The 12235-nt window shown below is 56.9% G+C and overlaps 1 protein-coding gene across 1 annotated transcript; it reads left to right on the top strand.

Annotated features, from left to right (window-relative positions):
- Positions 1 to 10059: 10059 nt before the first annotated feature.
- On the top strand, positions 10060 to 11356 carry LOC120323122. The gene is made up of 2 exons (XM_039380616.1): positions 10060 to 10989; positions 11042 to 11356. The coding sequence occupies exons 1-2, from the start codon at positions 10259 to 10261 to the stop codon at positions 11295 to 11297; spliced, it is 987 nt and encodes a 328-aa protein (XP_039236550.1). The 5' UTR covers positions 10060 to 10258; the 3' UTR covers positions 11298 to 11356.
- Positions 11357 to 12235: the final 879 nt, after the last annotated feature.

Raw genomic sequence — 12235 nt, 5'->3', positions numbered from 1 at the left:
AGGGATGAAGATTCCTGGGAGAGGGATGAAGATTCCTTGGAGAGCAGTGGCACTGGGGGGGTGGCAGGAGGGGGCACCAGACCCCAGGGTGGGATGGGCCCTGTGCCAGCGGGTTCTGTCTCCTCACGGATGTTCCTCGTTCAGGAGCGTTGGAGGGGAGAATCCCAGAATTCCAGAATGGTTTGGGGTGGAAGGGACTTAAAAACACGTCCAGTGCCACCCCCTGCCACGGGCAGGGACACCTCCCACTAGCCCAGGGTGCTCCAAGCTGGCCTTGGACACTCCCAGGGCTGGGGCAGCCACAGCTTCTCTGGGAATTCCATCCCAGCCCCTCCCCACACACAGAGCCAAGAATTCCTTCCCAATATCCCACCTAAATTTCAGTGGGAAGCCATTCCCTGTGTTCTGTCCCTCCAGCCCTTGTCCCAAGTCCTTCTCCAGCTCTCCTAGAGCCCCTTTAGGCCCTGGAAGGGGCTCTCAGGTCTCCCTGGATCCTTCCCTTCTCCAACCTGGTCTTGGACACTCCCAGGACTGGGGCAGCCACAGCTTCTCCGGGAATTCCATCCCAGGGCCTCCCCACCCTCTCCCAGGGAAGGGCTGGAATTCCATGATCATTTTGATCCCTTCCAACCCAAACCATTCCACGATTCCACAGCTCTGAGAGGTGTTTGGTTCCCTCCTCCCCCCCCCTCAAGGCATCACCTCCAGGAACCTTCTCATTCCAGATCTGTCCCCACCAGCTCTCCAGGGCCCCTTCCCGCCCGTGTGCCTGTCGTTCCCACAGGGAATGAGGCTGGAACACCCTGGAGCACGTCTGCTGTGCTCTAATTAGCGGGAATCATTAACTGGAATGTCCTTTTCCTGACTCCAGCAGTGTCAGTGCAGTGGCTCCATCAAAGCTGCCTTGTCAGGGGACAAGAAGGATCGTCCTGCTGGGATCACACGGCCATGGAATTATCCCTTGGATCAATTAATTACCTCAAAGTCACCCGGCAGGAATAAATTAACTCCCTTTCTTCCCTCCCTGTCGAGCTGCTGAGTCAGGAAGGGCGGCAGGGTGGGCACAGGGTGGGCACAGGGTGTGTGCCCTGGGGGGTCCCCTCAGATCCAGGTCCAACCAACTGTCCCCAAATGTCCCTGCAGCCCCTTCCAGAGGTTCTCCTGCCAAGGGTTCCCCCCTGGCTGGGGCTGGGATGGGAGCACTGGATGGGAGATGAGAAGCTGGGGTGGCTCCAGGGGAGGATGGGAAGGGCAAAGAGGTCCTGGAGGAACAATTCCAGGGGGCCAGGAAAGAGGAACAAAAATCAGGAAGAACCCTGGAGTGCTGGGATGAAGATTCCTGAGGTCTCCTCAGACAAGACCCCGGAGCTGCAGCGAGACCCTCGGAGAGGGAACACCCCCCTGGCTGAGAAAATCAACCTCCAAACCCAATTCCTACGGATTTCCACCAAAAGCAGCCGTTTCCTGGACGAGCCAGGGCGGGTTCCTGATGGGAACAAGGAAGAGCCAACACGAGGCTGTCCCCCCAGTCAGTCCCCCCTGGAATCTCTGCAGAGGGACAAAGAGCACCGGGGGACCCGGGAATGGTGACATCCAGCAGGATCCATCCAGGCCTTTGCTCCCACCGGCCAGGCCAGGCCAGGATTTGCTGTCAGAGCCCCCAAACACCTTCTTGGATCCCCACCAGGAGATTCCTTGTCCTTGTCCCACCTTCCCCCTCCCCTGCTGCCTCTGGAAGTGGCTGTGCCAGCCCCAGCCCCACAGCACGAGCCGAGGGAAGAAGCATCCAGGAAAATCCACGGATATTTCTGCAGGCCCGGGTGACACGGGGACCCCGGGACACAAATCCTTGTGGCCACCTTCCCTTGGCAACACATTAATCTGCTCCCAGGGAGCCCACAGATAAAGAGAAGCATCCCAGGAGTGGCTCTTCCTGAAAGGAATTTTGTCACCAGCAATAAATTGCTGGAGGATTTAAATTCCTGCCTGCCCCAAAAACCCGGCACGCAGAGAGATGTGATTTGTTCCAACCCTTTAAAGCTCCTTGATTTAAAGGCTGCTGAACTATCTTTATTTTCTTAGCACATTATTAATCCAGGCTCTGGTGTGCAGGAGCCTCCTGGAGCCTGTTGTTTGGGAATGAAAGGAGGGAAAGGGCGGATGGAAGGGAAAGAAAACCCAGAACTTCAAGCTGGGAATAATCGAATTGTTCCGTCCTTCCTCGTGCCTACGGCTCTGACCACGTGGGATAACTCAGCTCCAGAGCTCCCAGGGGGCTTGTGGGAATATAGGGATGTGTCTCACTGTCCTCAGCTCCTGGAATTTGCCATCCCAGCTCCGAGGTCGGGGCAGGAACTCGCCGAGACTTCACCTGGAGTGTTGGACAAGAGGAGGCTCCAGGCCTTGGGATGGTTTGCAGCCTTTTTTTGAGGCACAATTTAAGGAATGTTCCCCCTCCCAGCAGTGCCTCTGAGCCCCGTTTGGGAGAGGGAGTTTGGGGTTTAATCAGGATTTGTGCCACACAGTGTGGTGACACCTCACCAAAAACTCCCAGCTCTGGTGTCCATCCCAAAGGGGCAGGGATCAGAACCTGGGAAGCTGGAGGTGACAAATAAGCATTAAAACATCCCACAAAGGACAACAAACGGATCTTGCAGCGTTTTGGGGCAAAACCAGCTGAGATTCCACCCTTTTCTGGTGGAGAATCCCCCTCCAGGAGCCTTCCTGCCTTTAACCTCCCTGTCCCTGGGATCTGGGAAACTTCAGCGACTCCTTGGCTGCCAAAAAAAAGGCTCCCAGAGAACATCTGCTGCGGAAAACGAGAGCCCTTCATCACCTCATTAGCGAGTTCCCCCGGGGGAAAAGGAGCGACCGGAGCGACCTTTTCGCAGCTGCTCCGGCTTTTGTCGTGCCCTGAGCAGGGAAATGAGAATTTTGGGATGCAGGGAGGTCACCCAGCCCCCGGGCTTGCGGGAGTTTTTCCAGCCCTTTTTCGGGTGGGTGTTCTCAGCCAAGGTGAGCTGGGACGGCTTCCAGAGGTCGGGATGCTGCTGCCGAGCGGGATCGGCCGGCGGGAATCGCGCCGGCGCTGCTCTCTCTCTCTGAGTGTCCTGAGGCCACCAGAGCTCTGAATCTCGACCTCCAGGCACAGCAGAGGTGCTTCCATCACCTTGGAGGCCTCCTGAGCTCTCCTGATGGCTGAGGGAATCGCTCCTGAAGACCTCCCGGGCTCTCCTGATGGCCTGAGGGAATCGCTCCCTGTGTCCACAGGGAGCGATTCCCTCAGGCCATCAGGAGAGGCCGGGAGGTCTTCAGGGGAATCCTCCCTGCTCCAAACTTTTTGGTCTCTGACCTGCTTTGTGCTGCCTCTTCTCTCCCATCCTCTTCCCTAATTCAGGGTTTATCTCCCTGCTCCGGGCTGTTTATCCCTGGAAGTGGATGGATCCCAAATTTAGGATATCGTGCTTAGGAGAGGGAGAAATGGCTCCCCTGGGGCTTTGTGGCCACACTTCCCCCCACACATCCCCTAATCACACTTCCTCTAATTCCCTAATCCCAGGGTCTGATAGGAATCTTTCCTACATTTTTCGAGGCCCAGGTGGGAAGTCTCTTGGGTTTGGGGCTGGATAATAAACAGGATTATAGACATGGAGAGTGGCTTTTCACACAGGCAGGTGTTGGCAGGACCAGGGGGAATGGTTTGGAACTGAAGGAGGAGAGATTTAGGTGGGATATTGGGAAGGAATTCCTCCCTGGGAGGGTGGGGAGAGGCTGGGATGGAATTCCCAGAGAAACTGTGCCTGCCCCAGCCCTGGGAGTGTCCAAGGCCAGGTTGGAGAAGGGAAGGCTCTAAGGAGACCTGAGAGCCCCTTCCAGGGCCTGAAGGGACTCCAGGAGAGCTGGAGAGGGACTTGGGACAAGGGATGGAGGGACAGGACACAGGGAATGGCTTCAAACTGGAAAAGTTGAGATTTAGATGGGATATTGGGAAGGAATTCCTGGCTGAGAGGGTGGGGAGGGGCTGGGATGGAATTCCCAGAGAAGCTGTGGCTGCCCCAGCCCTGGGAGTGTCCAAGGCCAGGTTGGAGCACCCTGGGCTAGTGGGAGTTGTCCCTGCCCATGGAGGGGATGGGACTGGATGAATTTTTAGGTCCTTCCCGACCCAAACCATTCCATGACTCTCTGGCTGTGCCAGCACTCGGAGCTGACAGTGCCGTGAACTCCGGAGGTGCCGGAGGATCCAAAGCACCAGGATTCCCCTCCTGCCTGCTCCTTAACTCCTCCAGGGAAGCTGCTGGAGCCAGGAGAGGTCACACCACCTGCAGCTCCCAGAGGACAGGTCGAGCCTAAAGCATCACTCACAGCTCTGCAGGGCTGGGCTTGGCTCCGGGCGGGAATTAACGGGAATTCTCCGCTTGAGCAGCGGAGCCGCTCCGGGTGAGCCCATGGAAGGACACTCTCTTCCCTCAGAAACGTGTCCTCAGCCCTTGGGAAGAGGGCTCAGGGGCAACTCCCGGGACTTCCCAGGAAAAAAGGGGTGGGAGGTGGATTTATGGAAGGGATTTGGTGCCTCTCGACCAGATTTTCCGAATCCCAGAACCATTAAAGTCGGAAAAGACCTCCCAGATGGAGTCCAACACTCCTCCAAGGCCACCACTAAACACCAACCCACGTCCCCAAGAGTGGCTTTTAAATCCCTCCAGGGCTGGAAAACCCTTTTTCCAGGGAGGAATTTTCCCTTTCCCAGCCCTGGCTGCGGCTCGGCCTCACCATAAATCAGGAGCTGATTTTCCTTAATTACCATTGGCAGGTAAATTAAACCCTTTAAGGGCCCGGAACCCTCAGGAATAACAAATATCCTTGCCCTGAAGTGAAGCCTCCGAGGGTGTGTCACTGCAGGATTTTCTGGTGTCACTTTGTCAGCACTCCAAAAAAAAAAAAAAAAAAAAAAGAAAAAGAAGAAGTGCTTGGATCCCTTTCCCAGAGATTTATGGCATTCCAGAGGTGAATGGATTTTTGATTAGAGGAGCAGTTGGTTTGGGTGGGTATTTTTTTTTGTCTCTCCCAAGTGGTGAGATAATGCTGGACCTCATTGAATTATCCAGGAGGAGCAAATTCCCTTCCTGTCTCCCTCCCTGCAGCACTAAATCCCTGCTCTGAGGTGCAGCTGGGATCGATATTCCCAAATGTCAGAGGGACAGGACACAGGGAATGGCTTCAGACTGAAAGAGGGGAAATTTAGGTGGGATATTGGGAAGGAATGTGCCTCAGGGAACTGGTGTCCCGAGTTTCCCTGAGGACCATCCAGCTTTTTTTGGGGTTTAAAAGAGGGAAAATCTTCCAGCAGGAGGATTTCCTGCAGCTCTGCCGCCCTTCCCGGGAGAGAGGGAGGAGTGGGAAGCTCCCACCCAGCCATTCCCACAGGCAGGTGCTTTGGAATAGAGCCTTTGGGAGAGGGGAGGAATTTGGAGATGAAAGAGCACAGAATTCCAGCATGGATTGGGTTGGAAGGGACCTAAAATATCATTTCATCCAGGTTGCTCCAACCTGGCCTTGGACACTTCCAGGGATGGGGCAGCTTCTCTGGGAAAGCTGTACCAGGGCCTCACCATCATTCCAGGGAGGAATTCCTTCCTAATCTTCTCCCTAATTTCTCCTGAGACCCTTTGGAGGTACCTGGAGAGACCCAAAATTGGGACAGAAGCCCCTCTGGCGCTGGCCCTGCTCCTCCTGGTTCTTGCTCAGGGCAAAGACATCGATCCCATTGATCCCATTGATCCCATTGATCCCCATCCTGGAGACAATTCCAGGCAGGAGAATCCTGCCTGTCCCAGACCATGGATCTGCTCCTGGAGAGCAGCTGAAAGGAGATAAAATCAGCAGGAGGTCATTGAAATGCAGCCACAGTTCCCTGCTGGAGCAGAGCTGGGGCCAGGGGAGAGGAGCAGCGGGATGGAGGGATGGAGGGAGGGATGGAGGGAGGGAGAGATGGATTTATGGATGGAGGGATGGATAGAGGGATATGGGGATGGATGGAGGGATGGAAGGAGGGATATGGGGATGGATGGATGGATGGATGGGTGGAGGGAGGGATGGATGGAGGGATGGATGGATGGAGAGAGGGATATGGGGATGGATGGATGGAGGGATGGATGGATGGAGGGAGGGATGGATGGAGGGATGGGCTGGCTAAACTGGGCTGGAATGGACTGGGCTGAAGTGGAATGGACTGGGCTATACTGGGCTGAGCTGGGGTTAGGCTGGACTAGGCTGGATTGGCTAAACCGGACTGGAGTGGACTGGGCTGGGCTGGGTTTTAATAGACTGGGTTCAATTGGAATGGACTGGGGTGGGCTGGAATGGACTGGGCTATACTGGGCTAAATTGGGGTTAGGCTGGACTAGGATGGATTGGCTAAACTGGACTGGAATGGACTGGACTGGGCTGGAGTGGACTCGTTTGGGCTGGAGTGGACTGGGCTGAGCTGGAATGGACTGGGCTATACTGGGCTGAGTTGGGAATAGGCTGGACTATGGGATTCGGGAGCATCCCATTGATTCTGGAGCATCCCAGGGATTCAGGAGCATCCCAGGCATTTGGAAGCATCCCACTGATTCTGAAGCATCCCAGGGATTCGGGAGCATCCCAGGGATTCGGGAGCATCCCATGCTGTGGGTCTGGACGGACACACACCCAGGAGGACTCAGAGGGGCAGAGATGCAGCCCTGGGGATTGGGGGGGGTATTTTCTGGGGGGAGGGGGACCACAAGGAGCCGCAGGCGGGGGCGGGCAGGCTCAGCCCCCGGCCCCGCGCTCGCTCTCCCACGGTCTGGTTTTTCCCAGGCAGCGGCTCAGGAAACTTCTCCCGGCTCCAGTTGCTGCGCTCCACCTTTTATTCTAATCGCTCCCGCATCGCCATAGGAACCCGCTCCAGCGGGAGCCAGGAGCGGCTCCTTCCCGGAGCGCTCCTTCCCCCGGCATGGCAAGGCATGGAGCCGGCATTCCAGGTACTATCCATTCCCTCTGGAATGCTCCCGCCGCGGGCACTGTGAGGAGGGGGGTACCGGGGACCCCCCACCCCTCCCGGGCTCGGGGTCCAGGATATCTGCTGGATGTTGTCCAGCGTGGGTGGAGAGGGCGGGAGTGCGGGATTTGGGGTGGGAAGAGCCTTTCCTGGGGGGTCTGGATGCTCCCTGGGTGGTTTGGGAGCGGCGGGGGGGGGTTTCCCGTGTGTGCCGGGATGAGCAGGGATGGGAAGGGTCCTGCTCCTGGCTGGGCTTCCCCGGGAGGAGCAGGGATTCCAGAGCCTGGGATTTCGGGGGAAAACATCCCTGCTTAGCTGGGATTGGGCTGAACATCCCCCTTGGGCCGAAGGCTTGGCCCTTTCTCTTCCAAAAACGCGGATGGGACATCCCTGGCATTCGGGGGGAGGGGGGGCTGATCCACCTGGCATGTCCCAAATTATTGGATCCTGTGGAGCTGCCAGGCTGGGAGAGCCCCTCCAGGGCGGCTCCATGGCTTTGGAGAGCTGCTGGAGGGGGAATTGGCATTCCTGTTATCCACAGGTTTAGCAGGAAACCGGCCAAGCTCCCACATGGGGGGTTTGGGGGTCAGACCCGGAATCCCGGTGCTGAGGTGGAAGGTGCTGGAAGAGGGATGTTGGGAGAGGGTTTTGGAGAAAATGAGGGGATATCTGGGCACCTGAGGGATCCTGCTGAGCCTCAGGATCTTCCTGGGGCATCCAGGATGTCTCCTGGAGCCCAGATCTCCTCGTCCACGATGACAGAGAGGGGCTGAGGGGATCCAGGAGGAGCCCCTGAATCCTCCCGTGGGCATCAAACACCCCCAAACACGGGCTGTGGCACCTTGGGCAGGGCTGGCACTGCCTGGCCCGGGGTTTGCCTGGTGGGATACGGGAGGATGAACCCCTAGGAAGGTCGGGAACAGCCAGGCTGGAGGTGGAAAGGGGTCTCACCCTCCCTCCCTGGGCACCTCGGGGGGCAGGAGGGTCTCTCCCTGCCAGGGAGGGTCGGTGGAGGGGGCAGTGCCAGCTCATTCCCTGGCAGCAATAAGAGGGGAGCTGGGGAGGGGAAAGGAGGGGGACTTTCCCAGGGAATTGCATTCCCAGAATGGGAAACAACTTTATTCCTGGCTGAGGAAGGACAGAGGGGAAGGCCCTGAACCAGCAAACCTGAACCTGGGGCAGGGAGAGGAGCAGATTTCCAGGGAAAACACAGCTTGGGGAGTCACAGGAAGGCAGGAATACGGGAATAAAGGAATGCAGGATGACAGGAATACAGGACAACAGGAATACAGCCAGTTTGTGACAGCTGAGCCCTGTTTGCTCCCAGCTCCAGGGGGCATCCCATAAAAAGTGCCAGCCAGGAGGTCCCAGTGTGGGGCAGAACCCCCCAGGACAAAGTGCAGCCCAAATTCCAGGGGTTTTTATCCCGCTGGGAGCCGAGCTCCCCCCAGCAGAGCCCCTGCCTGAGCTCAGCCCAAGATCCAGGCTCGATCCCAGCAGGATTCCTGGGCTGGATCCAGCAGTAACGTTGACTGAAAAAGGCAAGGAATTCCTGCAGGGAATCCGGGAGCTCCTGTGGGAGCAGAGGGGTGGCCAGGGAGGCACAGAGGGAGGCCTCCATCCCACCTGGGACAGACAGACAGACCCTCCTGGGACAGACAGACCCTCCTGGGACAGACAGATCCTGGCTGTGGAGGTGAAGGGGAAGGGGGGAGGGAGCCAGCAAAGCCTTTTCCCATCTCCAAGGAGCTAAAACTCAGGAATAGAAGAGAAGGCTCCAGGGAGACCTTCCAGGGGTTTATAAGAAAGGTGGGATAATGGTTTGGGGCTAAAAGCAGGGAGATTCCTGCTGGAGATCAGGAGGGAATGTTTTATGAGGAAAGTGGGGAGAAGCTGGGATGAAGCCATTCCCTGTGTCCTGTCCCTCCAGCCCTTGTTCCCAGTCCCTCTCCAGCTCTCCTGGAGCCCCTTTAGGCCCTGGAAGGGGTTTAAGGTCTCCTTGGAACCTTCTCTTCTCCAGCCTGGCCTTGGACACTCCCAGGGCTGGGGCAGCCACAGCTTCTCTGGGAATTCCATCCCAGCCCCTCCTCACCCTCCCAGCCAGGAATTCCTTCCCGATATCCCACCTGAGCCTCCCCTTTTACTTTAAAACCACCTCCCCATCCCCAGTTTTTTTTTCTACAACCACCTCCCGACACCCAAAGCTCCCCCTGCTGCCTTCCCTCCTCGGGGCTCCCGCGTTTTCCCACTCCCAGCTCAGCTCCAGGTGGGAAAGCTGGGATAATCAGGAATGTCTGGGAGCATCCAGGGAGCAGAGGCTGTGCCCCCCTCCCTGCTGCCAGCCCAGAGGTGCCCAGAGGTGCCCAGAGGTGCCAGGGAGAGCCCTCCCTTCCCAGCCAGCTGGATCCCTCCTCCTCCAGCTCAGTCCCTGCCGCCTCCTTGTTTGGAATAAACATCTCGTTAGGTCTCTGCCGCTCCCGAATTACCGCGGAATTCGTGTTTCACAGCCGGGAAAAGCTCGGCCCAACCCCCTGGAATTGTTGACAGGGCTCCTCTTCCTCCGTGAGCGCCGTTTCCTCGCTCGTGTTCTTCTTTTTAGTTACTAAGGGAACATGAATCTTAATAAAACTCCATCAAATGTGCCTGAAATAACAGCTGCCTTCAGCCCACTGCCTGAGCAGAGGGCTGGGGCTCGGCTCAGAATTCCTGGGAAATTCAGATTACGGATCCAAAAGGTCTTTGGGGTTGGAAGAAACCTTAAAGATCATCTTGTTTCCATGGGCAGGGACAGCTTCCACCAGCCCAGGGTGCTCCAAGCTGGCCTTGGACACTCCCAGGGATGGGGCAGCCACAGCTTCTCTGGGAATTCCATCCCAGCCCCTCCCCACCCTGAGCCAGGAATTCCTTCCCAATATCCCATCTAAATTTCCCCTCTTTCACTCTGAAGCCATTCCCTGTGTCCTGTCCCTCCAGCCCTCATCCCAAGTCCCTCTCCAGCTCTCCTGGAGCCCCTTCAGACCCTGAAAGGTGTTTAAGGTCTCCTTGGAACCTTTTCTTCTTCACCCTGGCCTTGGACACTTCCAGGGATCCAGGGGCAGCCACAGCTTCTCTGGGAAAACCTTTTCCAGGGCCTCCTGATTCTTCCCACAGTAAGAGGGAAATCCTTTCTCCCGAATACTCCGGGATATAAAACCAGGGCTGCTGTGGAGCAGAAAATTTTGAATTTTGTCCTGAATGTGCCTCTTCTTCCCGGGATTTGGGATGGGAGCCAGCTGGGCATCTCCAGCTCCAAATGATTTATTGGGCTTCGTTCTCCAAGGATTTCTCGCAGCTCCAGTGCCAGGATCCCCCAAGGGGAATTTTCCCGACCTGGATGTGTCCATGGGAAGCACCAGGGGAGGTTTAGGCTGGATGGGTCCTGGCATCTCCCAGGGGGGCTTTTGGGGTTATTTTTCTGGAGTTTCCACAGCACTGGGAGCACTCAGGCTCTGGGGGCTGCAGGGGGGGATTGGTAGGGGTGGTCTGGAAAGGCTGGTTGGATGTTCTCCTGGGGAGGTTGGTGTGGATGTTCTTCCAGAAAGGTTAGTGTGGATGTTCTCCTGGGGAGGTTGGTTGGATGTTCTCCAAATGACGTTGGTTGGATGTTCTCCCAGGAAGGTTGGTTGGATGTTCTCACAAAAAGGTTGCTGTGGATGTTCTCCCAGGAAGGTTGGTGTGGATGTTCTCCTGGGGAGGTTGGTTGGATGTTCTCCAAAGGAAGTTGGTGTGGATTTTCTCCTGGGGAGGTTGGTTGGATATTCTCCTGGAAAGGCTGATGTGGATGTTCTCCCAGGAAGGTTGGTGTGGATGTTCTCCTGGAAGGGTTGCTGTGGATGTTCTCCCAGGGAGGTTGGTGTGGATGTTCTCCTGGAAGGGTTGGTTGGATGTTCTCCTGGAAAGGTTGCTGTGGATGTTCTCCCAGGGAGGTTGGTGTGGATGTTCTCCTGGAAGGGTTGCTGTGGATGTTCTCCCAGGAAGGTTGGTGTGGATGTTCTCCCAGGGAGGTTGGTGTGGATGTTCTCCCAGGGAGGTTGGTGTGGATGTTCTCCCAGGAAGGTTACTGTGGATGTTCTCCCAGGGAGGTTGCCGTGGATGTTCTCCCAGGAAGGTTACTGTGGATGTTCTCCTGGAAAGGTTGCTGTGGATGTTCTCCCAGGGCTGCCGCCGTGGATTTTCTCCCATGTTAACTCCCTCCAGAGCTGCAAACTCCAGATGTTCCTCATGCTCCTCATGACCCCCCGTGACTCCCCAGCCCTTTAACCCTCTCTGCCCTCTCTGTCCCTCTGCTCTGCCTCCCCAGCCCAGGAAAGCTGGACCCTGGAGACCTTCCCTCAGTGACGTGGCTGCTCGGACACGGCCTCCCCCTGCTCCTGCTGCAGTAGCAATGCTGGTGTCCCCACGGAGCTGCAGTGAGGTGGGTGCCCTCCTTCTCCTCCTGGAACCGGCCCCTGCTGCTGCCCAGCCAAAGGGAGGGCAGCTGGACACGTGTCCCTCAGCAGGAGGGAGCACATTCCGACCTCGTGTCCATCCTGGGAGAACTCGGAGGCCGGGATGGGCAGAGCCTGAGCAACCCACTCTGACTGCAGAGTGAGGGAGTTTTTGGTGGGAATTACCTGGGGTTTGGGTACCTTCTCCAGAGGATTTCTGGGGATTTGTGACTGGACAGACAAGTTCTGCACCAGTGCCCTGCACTGCCCACCCACCCCACGCCCTTGTGCCCCTCGTGGGTGGCTTCTTGAGCTTGCTAAAAACCCAGGAATCCCCTTGGGAGCTTCCCTGCCCTTCCCTGTGCCCGTTGCTGTGTCCTGAGGCCAATTCCTGCTCCCTCACCACCTCTGCTTTCCCATGTCCAGTTCCTCCTCCCTCACCAGCTCTGCCTTCCCCATGACCAATTCCTTTCCCTGTGTCCAATTCCTCTCCCTATGACCAATTCCTTTCCCTGTGTCCAACTCCCTTCCCCATGGCCAATTCCTTTTCCTGTGCCCAATTCCCTTCCCTGTGCCCAATTCCTTCCCCTGTGGCCAATTCCTTTCCCTGCATCCAATTCCCTTCCCCATGGGCAATCCCTTTCCCCCTGACCAATCCATTTCCCCGTGTCCAATTCCTTTTCCTGTGTCCAATTCCTGTCCCTGCATCCAATTCCCTTCCCTGCATCCAATTCCCTTCCCTGTG

This window comes from Pipra filicauda, unplaced genomic scaffold (genome assembly GCF_003945595.2).
Source record: "Pipra filicauda isolate LSUMZ 115617 unplaced genomic scaffold, ASM394559v2 scaffold1089_size45846_pilon, whole genome shotgun sequence".
Taxonomy (NCBI): domain Eukaryota; kingdom Metazoa; phylum Chordata; class Aves; order Passeriformes; family Pipridae; genus Pipra; species Pipra filicauda.
Note: the sequence above shows the minus strand (reverse complement) of the source record. Positions and strands in the feature narration are given on the sequence as shown.